The sequence below is a fragment of the Podarcis muralis genome, chromosome 8, assembly GCF_964188315.1.
Source record: "Podarcis muralis chromosome 8, rPodMur119.hap1.1, whole genome shotgun sequence".
Classification (NCBI taxonomy): domain Eukaryota; kingdom Metazoa; phylum Chordata; class Lepidosauria; order Squamata; family Lacertidae; genus Podarcis; species Podarcis muralis.
The window spans coordinates 24,287,879-24,307,148 of NC_135662.1; the positions used below are offsets into that span (position 1 = coordinate 24,287,879).

Consider the following 19,270-nt stretch of genomic DNA (forward strand, 5'->3'; position numbering starts at 1 on the left):
TAGGCAAAACTTTCCATTAGACCATTATGAATGAATGAATGAATGAATGGCAGTTTGGTTCTTCTTATACTTTACATGTGAATTTGCTTTATAGCTAATTCCCAGCAAGGTAGTTGACAGACGTATATCTTAAAGTCACTTCAGCTAGTCTGCTGTATTGCAGGAGAGAGAATATATGCATAGGTTGTTGTTGTTACTAGGGATATTGGCCATTGGCGTGGAAAAAACCTGACTACAATTCTCCCATCTGTTTTTTGTTGTTGTTCCTTTCCCCTGAAAACATGTTTATCTGCTTCTGATTACTACTTTTGTTAAATATTTCACATTGTTTGAAAGCCAGAAGGGTGTGGAGGGTACTGAACATATTGCCTTCTATGGTCTGGTCCCAAACATATGTACATTGCAATGGATTCCAACGAAGAGTTGCAAGAAAGAAATTGTAGTATCCTGATGAGGGTCAGTCATCTCTAATATTAAGTGTGAAGGGCACACAATTTTATCTGGTGAGGGATAATGTACGCACACAAAACACCACATATGCAACATCTTTTGTGTGTTTTCACATACACATATGTGCTGTGTTGCCATATTACTTCAGTTCTATCAAAACATCGGTTCTTGATGTTTAAACTGTTTAGTTTTTTTCTGTCCTATAGATTCAATTATTAAGCGCCACACAGAATTCAGAATAGCTGGGCTCTGATTCAACTGTAATTTACTCTTTATTCCTGGGGTAAAGTTGATATGTTCAGACAACATGACTATTCTAGGTTTTTGAAACTAATAGTTATCTGGCACATATCATCTACTCTTGAGAAAAGTAGTAGTATTTCATTTGCCACATATAATCCACTCTTGAGAAAGCACTTTTGTCTTCTCCAAAACTTGAACCTGCTGACACCTCTCCCTTGTGCTCAGGTGGTAAAGTTTTAGCTACTTAAGCAACAACACTCATGCCTGACCACTGGAAATGTAAGGGAACAGTATTCCCGTGAGCCACTGCAAATTGTATCTTAAAAGTTCAAGGTGTAGAAGAAACTAAAATGGAGTGTACAAAAGGACCACAACCTTAAGCACTGTTAGATGGATAAAGGTCCGCTGAAATCAATGATAATTAAATCTAAGTAAATATGGCTAGGGTAAGGGCATTCATTAAAAAAAATAAATTATGATTTTTCAGCACACAATTGGAAGTTAGTCCCACTGTGCTCATTTAGATTTACTCATTTGGAAGGTACATAGGACTTCAGACTAAGCTGCCTATAAGCTGCACATACTGTATTATGGAGTTCCTCCAAGCTAAATGTAGAGAAGCCACACCTCTGTAGAATTAGGTCAAGAGGAAAGGAAAATACATAACATGAATATGAGAATAGACATGTTTTGAGAGTGAGAAGAGGACTCATCATTCCATAAGCCACTAATAAGCTCCTGCTAAATTATCCAATGAGCCTAGAATATATTTAAGTCTTAGTAGAGAAGCTTATACCATGGTTGAAATTGCATGGAAATGCTTTTTTTAAACCCTTGTGTCCCTGAAGTGCCAGAAGCTGCCAGGGCTAGAACTGGGTTCCATTCTCTGTGTAGGAACAAGTTCCTTGGAACAAGTTCCTCCTAGTGAAATGTTCTCAGGCTCTGGATTAGTCCCTCCCCTCTCCCCAAGTTGGCCATTGGGCCCTTCTGGATAGAAAAGGCTGTAAAAGTCTTCCTATCAGTCTCTTTAGTCTGTTTCAGCTTCTGGCTGACCTGAGAGCTGCCTATAGCTCAGCCCTAGCTTAAAGAAAAAGAGAAGTATCATGGCACTTAAGCTAGATATTTGGGCTATGAGAACTCTCTAGGGGAAAGGAGTTGCACAGTTACAGAAGAGCTAGTGTGTCTATGTGCCCCTGGAGAAATTAACAAATACTATACAAAAGAAGATGGCTTTGATTTTTAGGGATCTCAGTAGGGCATAGGACAGGAGGTATTCAAACAAATGAAAATACTTAAATAAACAAAAAGAGAACATAGTGCATGTAAATGGAAATGCATCCGATTTATATATAATAAGTTTAAGTATTCAGCAATCAGAAAGTAAAGTATTCATTAGAACAAAGAACAACCCATTCCTCATGCAAAGTAGTAACATAAAACAGCTGTTATTTGAAAAGCAATAAGTTTTATGGGTTTCAGAGTGAAGTTTGCTAGAGAGAATGTACAGCTGTGGGAAGCTGTTTTGCTTACAAAGTATTGGGGTGTGACTGTGTTTATGGGCCTAAGAAAACTTGAACATATGATGGAATCCGTATGCTTTCACATATTTTTTTAGCAAGCTTTTAAAAACTGGAGCCTGAGAAAGACAGTTGTTTAGCATCAAGGAACACTCTTTAATGAAATGTGGAGGTGTTCCCTTCCAGCTCCAGAAAAGGGAAGTCCACACTGTGGGAAACAGCAGATCAATCATAACATTAGGAACAACTCACAAAGAGCTTGTGCCCTTAAACTTATTAGTTTGTTGTTGTGTCTGATAATTTTCCTGCCATCGCTGGAGTTCTCCTGCTTAGAGAAATTTCTACAGTGGCACCACATGAATTCTTCCTTCCCTTCATCCTATTCCCATATTAGTTCTGCAAGATTTTATCTTACGGCTTCGCAGCCAGCAGAACCTTCCATTCCCCACAAGCAATGGAACGTGTGAGCTGACAGCTTAAGGGTCTCAGCCACCCTGTCATCCCTGATACTCCAAACTGAATATAGGAGACTACAGATATCCAAGACAGTTATCACAATAAAAGCAGCCTCTTTTTCCTTGCTTTCCTTTTTTAAGTATAAGAACAATAGGAAGCAGATACATACTGAAGCATTTCTTTCCATCTTCCTCAAGTTCATAACCATCATAACACTGGCAAACATAGGATCCGGGTGTATTCACGCATATCTGTTCGCAATCATGCTTTTCGACTTCGCATAGGTCCTGGGCTGCAAAATATAAAAATTACACCACAATCTTAAAAAGAACTGGGATTGCAGCCTGTGCCATCTTCAGTTCTACCTTTTCTTTTTGTCTAGGTCCTGCAATCTTTCATATCATATAGTGTCTGCATGCAGAGAGGACAGTAATATTAGAGATGTTTGTGAACATATAGATATGCTTTGTTACCTTACCCAAAATTATCTCTTGGATGCAGAACTAATCTACAGGAACAGCAAATGTTACAATCAGATCATCAGCTGGCTTAAAACCAAGCACTTTGGCTAAAATTGTATCAGAACCTTCCATTACCACATGGACAGAAATGGGAGAACTTCTGGAAGATTTACTTGAAATGAGATTGAATAGCACTGAATTGCAAACCTATGCAGATTTCCTGATAATTAGTCCACAACATATGGAGGGCTCCACAATGGCTACCACCAGTCTATGCCATAATAAATGCTGTGTTGCAAGACTCTGCTGTTGCTTTTGTTGCAGAAGACTAACACAGCTGGACGCGGGTGGCGCTGTGGGTAAAACCTCAGCGCCTAGGACTTGCCGATCGCATGGTCGGCGGTTCGAATCCCCGCGGCGGGGTGCGCTCCCGTCGTTCGGTCCCAGGGCCTGCCAACCTAGCAGTTCGAAAGCACCCCCGGGTGCAAGTAGATAAATAGGGACCGCTTACCAGCGGGAAGGTAAATGGCATTCCGTGTGCTGCGCTGGCTCGCCAGATGCAGCTTTGTCACGCTGGCCACGTGACCCAGAAATGTCTGCGGACAGCGCTGGCTCCCGGCCTATAGAGTGAGATGAGCGCACAACCCTAGAGTCTGGCAAGACTGGCCCGTACGGGCAGGGGTACCTTTACCTTTTACCTAACACAGCTACCTCTCTCAGTTTGTGCAGAGTGAAACGGGGGTCAACAAAGTGTGACCTGTGGGATGGGTTTTAATAGGTAAGAGAAGATATACTAATTGCAGTTCATTTCTCTAGGCTCCCACATGTGTGGGTTGAACAGAGTTTCAAAATCCCAACCTCGGCAGCAAAACCAGGAGCATAGGAATTAGGCTGCAAAGCCTCCTTTTGAGCAAATCCAGCTAACAAAGTAAGCTCGCTTCCCCCTTCTTACCCCGCTTAACAAAGAATCAGGCAACAGCTTGTAAGGTAAGTAAAAAATATATATATAATTTACTTATAATATTGCACTGATTCACAGAAGTGGCAGCAGTAAAAACTATGCAGGCAAAATACTTAGTATATTTACAATATAACCAGCTTCAGCCATGTGCCTAAAAGCTGCAGCAAGCAGAGGCATATCTGCATCCAACACTAGTCAAAGGAACAGAGAGAGGAACAGGAAGTACTATACGCTCCTTCCTCTCTAGGAGAGGACGGGAAATGAGGTCACACACAGCCCTCTCTACCAATTGTATGGTCTGAGTATCTGCCTATCAGCAGATACTCTGTGGACAGATAGCTCTGTGGACTTAGGCCCTTCTCATGCTAACTAGCAAGAATATGCATTTGTTAGGTTTGGCTGGTAATCTCCTACATGAACTATGCTCTGTGTGAGTTGAGTGGGTGCCTTAAAACATGTCTCTATCTTCTGCAATGCAGAGGGGTCCCATCCCAAAGCCAATATATAGCCAACCAGCAGATTTGGTAGCAGTATAAATATGCTTTTAGTTTAAAATTCTGAAATATCTTTTAAGCTAGAAAGATCTCCCTCAAGAAATAGGGTTCAAGCAATTAAAAAAGAAAATACTTTGCAGTATTGCTTTTTAAAAACCAGTATCAGGTCACTAATTGCCTAGAAACTAAATATCCACAATCAGTATTACTTAAGTGATTTAAAGTCACCCTTGCTTATTCAGATTGTTTTTCCTACCTCCAGAATTTATGACCAGGGAGATTTGGATGTATTTAAAGATAAATGTGAGAAAGAGATTAAAATAAGCAAGTCACGTTTAACACAAGCCCATGATATATAAACAACTTCATAAAAAAACAAAACATTCTAAAACAAAGTGTCAAAACTGATATGTGATACTGATACTTTAAAAACCTAGACATAATTCTGAAAATATAGATTAAATATTTGGTAAAAGAAGCAACTGTTTACTTATACAATCTGTGCTCATTGTGACAAATACATGCATGCTTTCCCAGAGAATGGCATGCTTACTTTTTCCCCAGTCAAGACTTGCTACAAACTGGATACGCTATACCTAGTCTCTTCAAAGTTCCCTCTATGCCTGACACATTTTGTTTCCTCTCAAAAAGGAAATCTTAATTGCCCAAATGTGAGAATAAACAAAACATTATTTAAATGGTGCAACTATTTAGAAACCAACAACACAAACAAAAGAAGGGTAGTATAACTAAGGATAGCCATGTTAGTCTGTTGCAGAAAAAAACCCCAATGGGGCTGTTGGGGCTGCATCACTGCTGCTTACCAGGACACAAACACACCAGCAGAGCCAGTCTGATGCCTTCCCTGGTGTGCCTGAGCCAGTCCAACTTCACTGCCATCCTTTTTCAGCCGCTGTCCTTGTAAGCAGCAAAAAAACCCAATGCCAAGAGGCTGGTTTCCATGGCAGTGACCCCACTGACTGCTCCTGATCTTGACACTAAAAATAAATGGAACTCTCATCTGTTTGATGAACCAATTCTGTTTAGCAAGCAGAATGGTTTCAATTGATTTTAAGAAGCCTTCCAAAATCCTCCCCCCCCCCCTTTCAAATTCTCTTTAAAATAGGAAGGGATAAGTTGTTGCAGGCTGCTCTGTGTGGGGAATTCCAGACTTGTGATATCAATCAAGTACCTTTGATTCAGTCTCTAATTCAGTCTCTAACTTCGGGCTTTTCTTGCTACAGGCAACCACACTCAACATCTGGATATTGTGTGTAGGGAAGCCATCTAACACAGGGGCACATTTCCTGTACGCATTATTGGTATGAGCTTTTGTGTGCACGCACACTTCTTCAGATACATCTGAAGACAATATTTGAAGAAGTGTGAAGATATCTGAAGAAGTGTGCGTGCACACAAAAGCTCATACCAATAACAAACTTAGTTGGTCTCTAAGGTGCTACTGGAAGGAATTTTTTTTTATTTTGTTTGTCCTAAATCAGTACTTTATAAGAGAAGGCAATAAGCTGTATGTCATAAACTGGTGGTGTAGGGGCACCTTCTATTTAATTATGCCCATGCTATTTGTAATTTTTATCACTTTGCTGTACATAACGTGAACTAAGTTATCATAGGAAGGCAGGCCACTTAGAATTCAAAAAAAGCCATGTGCTACTATATAATGTAGATTTTGAGACCCAAGTGGAGGAAAAACATAATGATTTGCCTCTGAGGGAAATCTTCACTGTGAAGAAGTCTATAAAGCATCTGGTGCCACAATGCCACGTTGATCTTCTGGACAAGATTACTGCAGCTAATTATTTTTTCAACATGTTACAGGGTGACATAAACAGGAGAGAAGTCCTAGTCTAAGACTCCTGATCTTAGATAAAACATTTATATTTTAAATGTATTCTACACTATAGCAAGCAATAACCATGACAAGATCTGAGACTAGATATCACGCACTGTTTTGGCAAGGAAAGTGAAGAAATCTTTGGCAAAGAGGAAAAAGAAAATGTGAGATAAAATGGAAATACAAAGTGTTTTTAAAAAGTTTTCCTACTATTAAAATTATGGGAGAATTGAAAGGGGAAAGACATAGGCAAGAGGTACAGATACTACCAACTATATAGCAATGTTGGTGTTCCTATCGGCAGAACCACAAAAAACATGGATCTGTTGCTGAAAATGTTAGCAATTCCCCCCTCAAAGATGTTTCCCCATTATGCATAGTGCATAATATCCTGGGTGCTGTTATGCTGAGAATTGTCCAGTTCCCACCAGAAGCAGCTAATGATATGCAGCAAAGGAAAGTACAGCCTTACATTTACATCAGAAACTGCACTATGTTGTACTAGAAAAACTTAACATGTAGCTTTCTTAGAATATGTTTATACACACACCAAAAAAACCATTCCACCATTTTACCTTATAAAAAAAAGTTATCAGGACTGGATATATTGATTTTCCAAGGAAGTAATGTCAAATGTTTTCAGGCACTTGAGACCACAACAGCTTTGCAATTTTACACCAAAGACTGTATTTATGAGTTGGTAAGATATAAGAGAGATACAATAGAAAACTCACTATTGCAAGTCCTCTGGTCTGAGTTCAGAATATACCCTTGTTTGCATTTACATACATAAGATCCAGGAGTGTTGATGCAGAAATGATCACAGCCATGTTCAGTCACACTGCACATGTGTTGGACTGAAAAATAGAAAGGTAATTAAACAAAACTACTTCTGCTAAAGACTTAATATACAAAATGACTAGGTAAGAGGTGTAAAAACCTAGATAAGAGGTTTTTCTTTCAACGGACAAAGAGAACATCCATATTAAAGGAATGAAATGAGCACCAAAATAGTCTTTCCTGCTCAAAATGGTTTGTAACCATCCACAGTTTTCCATTCTGTCTGAACATGGGAAACTCTTTGTACAAACCATAGTTAATTAACAAACCAGGATATTAAACTATTGTTTGATTCTGGCATGTACAGGTGAATGACCTATGGCAGCTTACCCTATTCAGAGAAAACAGGAAGATGCAATTAATTACCAACTGCAATCAGAAGTTTTACATTTCCTCCCTTCGCATGCGAAGAAAGAAAGGGAAAGTGTGTGAGTCCAAGGTTCACTGTGGCTCATGCACATAATGGAAAACTGTTTTTTTTTTGTTGTTGTTGTTGCATCTCAACACAGTCTTAAATAATTATTTGTGGTGCTTCTCAAAAAACCTGTCTATTCATCAAACACACTGCAATTTGTCTTTCATGATAAGGAGCCCATGGTTCTGGCATGCACCTGTTTCTTTTAAAAACAAGAGGGAGGGAGGGAGGCACCTTTAAAAGACTTTTCAACAAAACTTTCAAAATCTGCGTTTAAGAGCCTTACCACAAAGTTTAGTCTGGAACACAGAAGTCAGCGTTTCAATCTGGCTAAAATTTGCAACCAAAAACACATGGTCTTCATAAGGTTCACTCCCAATGGACTTGAGGGTATTCATATCTACTTTTCCCACGCCAATAGCAAAAATCAGAATTCCCGAATTCCTGGCTTTTGCGGCAACATCTGCGACAGGATCCTGAGGCCTCCCATCTGTCACTATCATGATCACTCTAGGCACATTCTGTCGGAGTGGCCGAGCCCCTTCAGATTCTGAAAATGCGATGTTCACTGCATACTGAATGGCTAATCCCGTCATGGTACCTGTAGCCAGGTACAACATTCTTTTCACTGCTCTCTCCACATCCTGTTTCCTCCTAAAGGTCTTCAGGGAAAATTCCTGTTTGACCGTGCTGGCGTATTGAATGAGTCCCACTCTAGTGGCATCCGGGCCAATGTCCAAAAACTGCAAGATGGTTAAGATGAATTCTTTCACTTTCTCAAAGTCATAAGGGCGAACACTGCGAGAACTGTCGATGATGAACACAAGGTCCAGCCGTTTGTTATTGCAAAAGTTTTCTGAAAAAGGAGGGGGGAAAGCAGATATATAAAACAAACAATTCCCCGAAGTGAGTATGATGGGTCAGGTAGAGTGCTTATAATTTGAATTAAGAACTAGGAAGCAAATGAAATTTAATTTACAACCCATAGACACTCAATCTACTAATATTTTTAGTGTTCTGGTTAGAGTGCTGGACTAGGACCTGGGAGACCGATGTTCAAATCCCCACTTGGTCATGAAGCTCAGTGGATGACCTTGCTACAGTCACCATCTTTCAGCCTTGCCTACCTCACAGGGTTGTTGTAAGGCTGGAAGGGGAGGGGCGAGTAACATATATACCAGTCTCACCTCTTTGGAGGAAAGGTGGAGTATAAACATGCTACAGTCAAACCTTGGTAGTTGAATGTAATCCATTCCGGAAGCCCAATCGGCTTCTGAAATGTTCAACAACTGAGGCGCGGCTTCCGATTGGTTGCAGGAGCTTCCTGCACCCAAGTGGAAGCTGCATCGGACGTTCGGCTTTCGAAAAACATTCAAAAACCAGAACATTTACTTCTGTATTTTTGGCGTTCAGGAGCCGAAATGTTCCAAAACGGAGGCGTTCGGATCCGAGGTTTGACTGTACTAATAATACTAAAACAAGAATTGTGAATTGGCATAAAAGATGTAGGCAACAACCAAATTTTAGCTAGTGGTAAGCACCTAACATTATGGGCTCCTATCCCGAGTCTACATATTCTATAGTCACTGAAGCAACATTCCATCTTGGGGAGATACAAAATCAAAATACGTTTTTTTTGGGGGGGTTGTACTGTTGTCTATTGTTGCCTGCTTAAGCAAATAGTTCAAGGATAAACACTGAAAACATGTTTCTGCAATGTATTAAGGGAAATGGCCATATTTCCCTCTGGTTCATTTGGTCTTTTGTCAGCAACAAGAAACATTTGTGGGCACAGAACAACAACGTTATTTGTGGTCTATGAAGTAACTATGTTTTATTCATTTGGGGGCTACAGTCAAGGTTTCTTCAGAAAGTCATAGAAAGGTTGCTAACGCATTCAGAACCAAAGGTTGCTGAACATCCTCCAAAATGAGCAAAAATGGCATTCCAGTTCTAATGAGATGCAGAAATGCTGGCGTATTTATTAGTTTTCCACATTATTACCTCACTCTTGTATGCAGTTATTTCTCTCTCTTTTTTCTAGCGTAGAAGAAAACACTAATAATTATGGTATAATAATTGTACATGGATAACACGCGAGGGATATTTGCAGGAATGAAGTCAGAAAGAAAGAAATTAAAATAGAGTTGGAAGGGCTGAACTTAAGTTTGGTCACCACTGGAGACCAAACTAGGAAGTCTGGACCTCAATCTGAGGAGTTGGATCCAGTTCATTGTTTCTCTTCCAATTATGCCGTAAGCTGGAATTATCTGTGTTGATTCAAATGTAGTTGAAAAAAGTCGGGGAGGGGGGGGAATCACACTCGAAAGATGCTTATCATTTCAAGTAAAAAAATTAAGTGTTCTATTTTCAGTGTAACTTTTCAGACTCAAGTATATGAAGGAATGGAGCCAAAAAGCCAACACAGTCTTCTCCATGGGCCCTGTCAGTTGTCACAGGGCTCTTACTTGAATGCCATGTGTAGGTTCCTCCTTCCCAGGACATTGTTTTGGCACCAGTTTTAGAAGTAGTGTTGCAGTTTTGGAATACTAATAGTCAGAGGGCAAGTGTTAGTAACTAAAGCTGTGGATTTTGCATATGTTCCATAATTAACTAATCAGAAATAAGAAGAAATTGGGTCAACGCAGCACTCTAGCAAAGGCAAATTTTGGAATCTTTGCAAACATCACATGGAAATGAAAAGTTCTGGCTTTGTTTAACCATGCCCACAATTCTGGCTCTGATTTACAATTAATGTAATCCAAAAAGGAAAGGACAGGATAGGATATATACCCCTCATGGAACTTTCTGACGCAATTCTAACAATAGATAACCATACTAAGCAGCAAGGATTAAAACAAGAACTGTGAACGTACAACTTTAATTTTTGTGATTTTGATCCCTAACCTCTTATTTGGAATCCAGTGTTTATGACACATTCATAAGCAATGGAAATATAAAATGTGCATTAGGTCATCTAGTTGAGCTTCAAGCAAAATAGATTTACTGTACTAGTTTATTCCAGGCACTTCAAGCAATAGGGTATAATTCATATAATTGATGCTATTAATACCAACAATTTCCCCAACATGTACGTGCCATTTTAAGTGTCGAACTAGACATTTATGAATGTAATCATCAACCCACCAGGCCTTTTTAAGCAGTAAAAGCTACTTCCAGAAAGGAACAGGCACTAGAGAGGCAGTGAAGAGAAGGGAGTGCTTGACTATTTTCTTGCTCACTGTTTCTTGCTGCAAATTACTCCAGAGAAGCTATCTCTCTGCCCTCCCCCCCCATAAAATCATGGCAGTTTTGTAATCTTATAAAGGAAACAGCAGGCAAGGAAAAGGTTATGCAAGCCTCTCTCTGCCACTTCACCAGGTTCTTTGGTCCATCCAGAAGGAGTGTTGCCTGTTTAAAAAGACCACTCATCATAATGGTATATACATCTTCCCAAACTGTTCTACTTCTCCCCATCCCTATCCTATTTCTAGTGTTGTGGCTTCCATAATAATCATCCCCTCCAAAAGAGCAGAGCAGCGCAGTCCCCACTGCTTACAATCTACAAGCGTTAGGAAGTCCTAAACTGTATGCAGGTGTTGTTTGATATTGCCAACTTGCAACTCACCAAGTAAAGAAACATCATTTCTTTGACTTAAAAGTGTCCCTGGAAAGTGTCTCTCTCTGGCCAAGGCAGGGAAAAGTCCAACCAGCAAAAGGAAGCATGAGATCATTTTCTTCATTTTTCAGAAAGAACAAAGAATGGAGCAAGATGGATAATCAGGGCACTTCACTGTGACAAGAGGAAATGAGATTAAGTTTTATTGTCAGGCAATCACTGCCAGAACCTTTCTTTTAATGCTGCTTCTTTCTGAATATACATGCAACAATTATTATTGTTATTGTTAATATATTTACTTATATCCCACCCTTTCCCCAATCCAGGACTCAAGGCAGCTTATACAGATAAAATAAAAATAGGTTGGCAGGAACTGGGACCAAACAACAGGAGCTCACCCCGTTACGGGGATTCGAACCACAGTCCTTCTGATCGGCAAGCCCTAGGCTTAGTGGTTTAGACCACAGCACCACCCATTTTATCTATATAGATAAAATAGAAAAAGCTAAAAAACATAGACAATGCCATCATTAACAATCCTATATAAAAAGATGAACAACATTTGTAAAAGACTTTAGATGGTGCTGTAAAACATCTTCCAGTGATTTGATTCATTTGTATTCTGCCCTTCTTCCAAGGATGTTCACTCCTCAAAACAATCATGTGTGGGGCAGGCTACACAGAAGAGGTTGATTCACATATTGCAACAGGAAGCATACATAGAGCAAAGATTTTGCACCTGGATCTCCTAGGGTGAAGCCTAACACTTCACACCACAACAGGTGTTTCTGTGCCACACTAACTTGCTTACTTGCTGTGATTTGAGATTATGAATTCCGTGCATATATTTTCACTTCTTTTTGTACTGTGATATGGGCAGTTTAAGGCTGCAATTCTGCACAACACTTACTTGCGGTGGGGATAAAATGGGAAAGGGGGGGAACTGTGTCTGCCATCTTGAGCTCGTAGAGGAAAAGTGGGTTAACAATGTAATAATAAATAAATAAGTAATCCATCGAATTCAATGGGGTTTAGTTCTGAGTAAACATTCCTAGGGCTTTAGCATTGGAGAAAGGCAAGATGTTAAGTTTTTCAACATATAAATGCAAATGTAAAACAAAGAAAAGGCCACATATTTACAAACACTCACAATATTATGCAGCCCAGTGGGTTAGCATACAGTAAAGGTAAAGGGACCCCTGACCATTAGGTCCAGTCGTGACCGACTCTCGCTTTATTGGCCGAGGGAGCCGGAGTACAGCTTCCGGGTCATGTGGCCAGCATGACTAAGCTGCTTCTGGCAAACCAGAGCAGCGCATGGAAACGCTGTTTACCTTCCCACCGGAGCGGTACCTATTTATCTACTTGCACTTTGACATGCTTTTGAACTGCTAGGTTGGCAGGAGCAGGGACCGAGGAATGGGAGCTCACACCGTCGCAGGGATTTGAACCGCCGACCTTCTGATCGGCAAGTCCTAGGCTCTGTGGTTTAACCCACAGTGCCACCCGTAGCTTATTTATTTACTCAGATTTAGTTTGGGTTAAGCACTCCCTTCCCCTCTGTTCCTTCCCTCCTTCAAAGCACCCCTTTCTTTTTCAAAGAAGATGCCATCTGGGCTCTCTTACACGTGGCTCGCAGTATCATTTGCTCCAGAGGGTACAGTCCAAATGGACGACACCCAATTAAACCAGGCAATACCCATTTAAAAATACACATAAAGTATCCAAATTAAAATAGCATTAAATCAGCTAAAGCTCAACAGTACTTAAAAACCTTAGGCACATTCTACTGAGGAAAAAAAATTATTACTTCATTACTGTGTTCCATTAAAAGACAAATGGATGCAAGAAAACTCTGTCATTGTCATTGTCATTGTTGGCATCTGCCTGTCTCAACAATGGAAGCGTGCGCCAATGGAAGAGTGTGCTATTGGGGCTAAAGTCAAACCATTGGAGAATTTCAGCGCCAGCTGTGGCTGAAGAGATCAAATAGGAGAGACATCTTCTATTGCAGTTGGGCCAGACAAAGGCATCCATATCGCTGTTACAGATGCACCATGGCGTTTCTTCTATCAGCACTCGTTTCTTCTCTGATCACTGCTGTGGATTTAAAGCATACTCAACTCCTCCCAAATAATCCCGGGAACTGTAGTTTGTTGAGGGCACTGGGAGATGTAGGGGTAAACTGCAGTTCCCAATACCCTTTGATGGAAGTAACATGCTTCAAATGTGCTTCAGTTGTATGGTGTGTAGACAGTGTCAGTCTCTAGGGACATAGAGCAATCCTAATTCCAGTTTGGGTGGAAGATGAAGGGGCAGGCAAAGCCCTGTTCTCTGATACAGCAGCCTGGAGCTGGCAGTGAATCAGGTCCAAAGCCATCAAGTGATGGCAGTGGGCCAGCCTTGGAGCCAGTGGATCCCGGACTGGCTCACCCCTCCCTGTTACTGTTTTGAGTCTTTCTGTGGGCTGCTGCCAGTGGGAATCCCACTGGCTGTGTCTCCGACCACCTGCACTTTTGCCAGGCGAAATGGGGATCTCCATGCGAGAGGGAGGCCAATGAAGCTGTTTTGGACTGGGCCAAAGAAGATCTCCAACCCATCCAAGACCCACCCACCTTCAGTGCAAGAGTTGGGGGTTTGGATCTCTGTCTTATTTGCTTATTATATTTATATCCTAGCTTTATTTATTATGGAACTCAAGGTGGCATACCTAGGGTTTCCAAGAAGGCTCCAGTCTAGGCAATAACTAGGCCCAGACCTGCTTAGCTGCAGTAATTTTGCTGCATCACATGTCTTCATACTATGCTCCAGTGTCAAGGAACAAAATAAGAAAAAAGGGAGTTGTGTTACTGTTTACTTGGGATATTTTGGGCACTGTCCAATAGGTGCTCATGAGAACACATGCAGATGTAGTCCACAAAGCACTTACAGTTATGCTACTGTAACGGGAATTTCAGTTCCTTAGAGAAACATTTGGAATATTGGTACAAAAAGGGTTGGGATACAATTGTGATTGAAACATTGACAAATAACATAAAATTGGCTCGGTTGTCAAAAAAAGAATAATGGTTTTGGATCACAGTGGTTTGATATTTGTAATGTACGTAAATAAGCAAGCAGTAATGTAATGCCGCCGTCTTAGGATGATACTTTGTGGAACTTATTTTTTTATTTTTACTGTAGTAACATTAAGAATAATAGCAACATTTATTTGAAGAAAGATGTTTGGCTCCCCTACAGCAATCAAGTGATGGGATCTCTTTTTCTTCCTTAAAATACCTGGAAAAGTTCTCATTCACTGCTGCAACATTTCTTGTCAGTAGTCAATCCATACTGAGAAAGCTAAAAGTTATGCTCTATTATCTTAAATTGCATATGGAGCCACTGGGATCTCTGCAGCTAACATTTTCTAGTTTAATAAAGGCAACTATGAAGAAGCATATAGTGATATTTGAAACAGTAATCCCATGGTTTGGTCAGCTTTGCATAATTTCCACTGGATGTGGGGAAGCAAGATTTACTGAGGAAGATTTTTGTAATGATGTTGGTCTCCTAGTTGAGTTATGTTCAACTGCTCTACAGACAAAGTATCTTTTCATCAAATTGATTCTTTGGGGACAGCTCATTTGATCTCTTTGAATTGAATCTGTCATATTTTCCACAAAATACTTAAGATTAATAGTTCCATGGAGTTGGCAGAGTTAGGTTATGTGTTTTATGTGGTGGAACAGATTTGATTTCTTAAGATTCAGAACTTATGGGACTGAGATTCCAGTGTTGTATTGACCACAAGTCATCAGCACTGAAACTCATATAGATAAATTTTTCAAAGTGCTTCCATGTGAAAATGTACACGGAGCATGTATTCTACCAGCAGATGTATGTATGCACATCTTCTTTGATTTTTGTTTTGTACTGCTCATGTTTAAAGATTTGAAAAAGCTGCGTGGATACCTAGTTCCCAATGCAACATTTCCACATTAAGAGGTCCAGCAGTGACTTTGGAAATGGCAAATCATATACAGTACATACAAGAAATTTAGCTTTCTTTGCTCCATGTTACTTTCATTTGTCCTTCCTCCGTTCATGCCCTTGCACTAATTAAGCTATTATTTAGCCACTAGATATTGTGGGAAAAGGTTGACTGCCTGTTGTTGAGAAAAGGGGGGGGGGGCAAGATGTATATAATTGCATTTAAAAGAGAGCAGGTGGGGTTAGAAAAGGAAAAATGCAATTTGCTGAAATAATAGTAGTAGTAGTAGTAGTAGTAGTAGTAGTAATAATAATAATAATAATAATAATAATAATAATAATTTATTTATACCCCACCCATCTGGCTGAGTTTCCCCAGCCACTCTGGGCAGCTCCCAATCAAGTGTTAAAAACAATACAAATATTAAAAAACTTCCCTCAAAGGTCTACCATGTGGTTAGAGTGTTGGACAAGGACCTGGGAGAAGAGGGTTCGAATCCCCACTCAGCCCTTACCATCTCTTCAGCCCAACCTACCTCACAAGGTTGTTGTGAGGATGAAAAGGGCAGGAAGAGAACCATGTGCACCACCTTGAGAGAAAAGTGATATATAAATAAAATAAATACATCAATAAGTGGGCGCTCCCTTAAAATACTTCCCGCTCCCCTCCCCATGGTCCCTTTGCTTTCCGACACAGATAAGTATTAGGATTCTGTGAAAGCCTTGCTCCCCTACTAATGCTGATTCTATTGCATTCTCCTAAAGCAGTTCCACACCCCACACCCCCCGCCATTGACGCCTGAGGTCCGGCGCCAAAAGTAAAGGCAGCCCTCCTCAGGCGACGCCTCTTACCTGACTCCCTTCCCAGGCGCGGCGGCGGCGGCTCCAGCCCCGAAAGCCCGGAGAGCAGCAGAGAAGCGGGCAAGGAGGCAGCAGGCGGCGCGCGTCCGGAGGAGGAGGAGGAGGAGAAGGGGGCCTCCTGGCAGCGCGGCTCCGGCTCGGCAGCCAAGGAGGACGGAAGGGGGAAGCCGGCGGTGCAGTCGCCTCCCCGTCCCATCCCGGAGAGGGCGCTGAGCGGGGAAGGGGAGGAGACGGCGAGAGAGTCCAGTCCGGCCGCGCTGCCGGGCGGTGGGGAAGGGAAGGCGGCGGGCGAGCGCTGGATGCTCCCGCTCTGGCGACTGGTGGTCCGGAAAGCGGAGGTCGTAGTCTCCCCTCTCTTTCTGTGGCGCCGGATTACCCCTTTGGACTCCTCCTCAGAGACTCATAATTCCAATTTTCTCGATTATGCAACTGAAAAGGAGCAGGACCTTTGAAATCAGTAGTTTTGGTTGTGAACAGAAAGAAGTAAACATTGCTGTGCTGGCCCATTAAAAAGGCCAAAATCCACATATTATAAGGCAATATTGTTATTTTTATATTTGTATAGCATCTTTCTGGCCAAAGAAGGCCAATGTGGCGCACAACATCTTGAACATGCAACCGTTTATATACAGTAATTGAAGCAATGTTACAAAACTCAACACAATGGCATAGGATATGTGTTGGCTCAGCCAGGGCAGTCCTAGATCCCAGAGTAAATATATATCTGAAATGCCTGGGGAAACAGAAATGTACTGAAGTGACAACTAAAAATGGGAAGTGTGGAGGACAACTGCACTTCCCGGCAGGGGTGTGTGTGGGTGTGCCACAATTGAGGGGCCACCACCGAGAAGGCCCCGTCTTGAGTTGCCTGTTGATGGGATGAAGAGCTGGGCATCCCCTTCTCACCTTGGAATACACATTGGAAGGCATGTAGGGCTTTGTACACCAGTACCAACACCTTGAATTGGGCTTGGCACCTTTATTAGGCAAATCAAAATATCGTCAAATAGCATGCAAGCTTTTCAGTTCACCTGATATCTTCATCAGCCCTAAGTCTTAGGACCTTTCCCCAAGAGACACTGAACGTTGTTTCCACAAATCAGTGTTTGCTTTTCGTGCGTCGTTAATTCAGATGACAAATCTAAAACGGCTTGGATGATAAGTTGCTGCTCTGTTTACCTAAGGAGGGGCACCATTTCCATAAATGCCCCCTAGTAGTCCCCTTCACCAAACCCCACATCATTTCCAAGGGTCCTCAACCCTCAGGAGCATACCATCAGGGAGTGAAAGGTTGGTTTTCACAAATAATGGATCATTGGGTTTGGGGATATTCAGACAATCTGCATGTGTGAAAGATCTCTCACTAAATGGTTTAGGGAGCACTCATATGCACATGAAACCGGCATAAAGCTGAAGTTAAGCCAGAGTAAATTACACCAGATCCAAATCCTGTTCAGTGGCACTGCTGCTCTGCCTAAGCTTGGCAAAGGGATAATAAGTGTTTAAAATGATGTTCTATGCTGTACTTCCAGGTCAAGTAACCAAGCTGAATGGGTTTATGATCCAGTGTGGTCCCGCCACTGCCCCATCCCTGAATGCCTCTTTTTGGAGACTTTACACCAATCTCAGCTCAGCCAGCTTCAACTGAACCCTAGATGAAAGAACAAGTTACACTGGGGTATCTTAGGCTGAGATGAGGTTGGAGATTTAACACCAGGCTGCTCCTAGATATTGTTGGGATTCCATTCCTTCGTTGCAGGATGTGTGATTGTTTTCATCACATGTCTGTGTTGACATTCCATACTGTTGGAGTCATGAGAATGGAAGTTCAGTTACACTGTTCCGTTATGTTGTCCTATTGATTTTAGTCTGGTCTCTCTCGAAGAAGGAGAAGGAGAGAGGAGCCATGTTCCTTTGTTCTGTAACACTTGTATATAATAAAGTAGCTTAGATTCCACACCTCAAATGCCTAGCTTCTCCTTGGACTCTGCTATTGTATTGTGTGCATATATCTTCGGATATATGTTGCAGAAGAGCATCGGGAAAGAAGAGTGATGAATCATCCTGAGGGTCGCTTGTGGGGGAGAAACCAGCTGCCTAGTTTTTATCTTAAGTGACAGAAAAAGCCAACTTGGTTTGTATGTAATATATATATATATATATATATATATATATATATATATATATATGCATGCTTTTCATTTTATCTGAAACTGAATCTGCCAAAATACAACATGTTCCATTCCAATAAAGGTCAATACAATAAATGGTATCACTTTTTCTCTTACATTGTGTGGCCAGCTGCAATTGTAATCAAAGCTTATTGCAGTGGATGGAGATGTGTAAACTTATTTTGAGTAAGGTGGACTTTTGTTGGAATACTTTTGTTGGAAGCAGTCAGATGGCTGACATATAAATATTTGAATTATTATCATTACTATTGCTAGCTTACAACCACTACAAATGCAGTCTAGAAATGAGAAAATGTGAATAATATTGTAGTAGGAATAAGTTGGTATAACATTGATTCTGTAAACATAAAAGTAAAGTAAAATATATAAAAACGTTTATATCAACCATATCTCAGCACCAAGAATAAATTGATTCTCATAGTTCTAAGCAAACACCTGAATCTTTGGTCTTTTTCTTATTGAATGATTTTTTTAAAAAAATTGAAAATAGCAATCTTAAATTAAACAGAAGAATAATCACTGGGCCATCCAAATATTGCTCAGACATTTAAAGCATAGCGTGGGCAATCTGAATTTGACATGGTTCCATTTCACCAAAACAAATGCAACTCTTCAAAGAAAAACAATGTAGAATCTCCAGGATTCCAGACATTCAAGTTATTGAAATAATTAACTCTCTTGGCATCCTACCCCAATTGATGTAATCTCTTCAGCTTGTTTCTCCAGTAAATATCATAAAGATGTCACTCCCTTTGCCAATCTGATTCCAATCATAAACCGCTTGCTGTCTCTTAGGACGAATAAAGAGGCAGATGGAGAACACCTTAACAATATTAATTGTTTAGTTTTTTTTCGAACTGGCTGCAATAAATCTCACTTCAAGGGGGCAGGATCAGAATGTCAGTAGCACAAATACTGAAGAAAACATATTTGT

At 40.8% G+C, this 19,270-nt stretch overlaps 1 protein-coding gene across 4 annotated transcripts in view; it reads right to left on the reverse strand.

Annotated features, from left to right (window-relative positions):
* The window catches only part of MATN2 (matrilin 2), a 46,406-nt gene extending 29,925 nt beyond the window's left edge, over positions 1-16,481 (reverse strand). For 2 of the 4 annotated variants that reach the window (XM_028736427.2, XM_028736424.2), the window contains exons 1-5: positions 16,136-16,481; positions 11,321-11,485; positions 7,979-8,548; positions 7,172-7,294; positions 2,836-2,958 (exon numbers count right to left, since the gene is read on the reverse strand). In XM_028736427.2, the coding sequence (XP_028592260.2) occupies positions 2,836-2,958; positions 7,172-7,294; positions 7,979-8,548; positions 11,321-11,435 (931 nt within the window). In that variant the 5' untranslated portion in view covers positions 11,436-11,485; positions 16,136-16,481. Of the gene's footprint in view, positions 1-2,835; positions 2,959-7,171; positions 7,295-7,978; positions 8,549-11,320; positions 11,486-11,709; positions 11,732-15,819; positions 15,841-16,135 lie in introns of those variants that run through there. The other 2 variants (XM_077932830.1, XM_028736426.2) reach the window with 2 other exon arrangements.
* Positions 16,482-19,270: the final 2,789 nt, after the last annotated feature.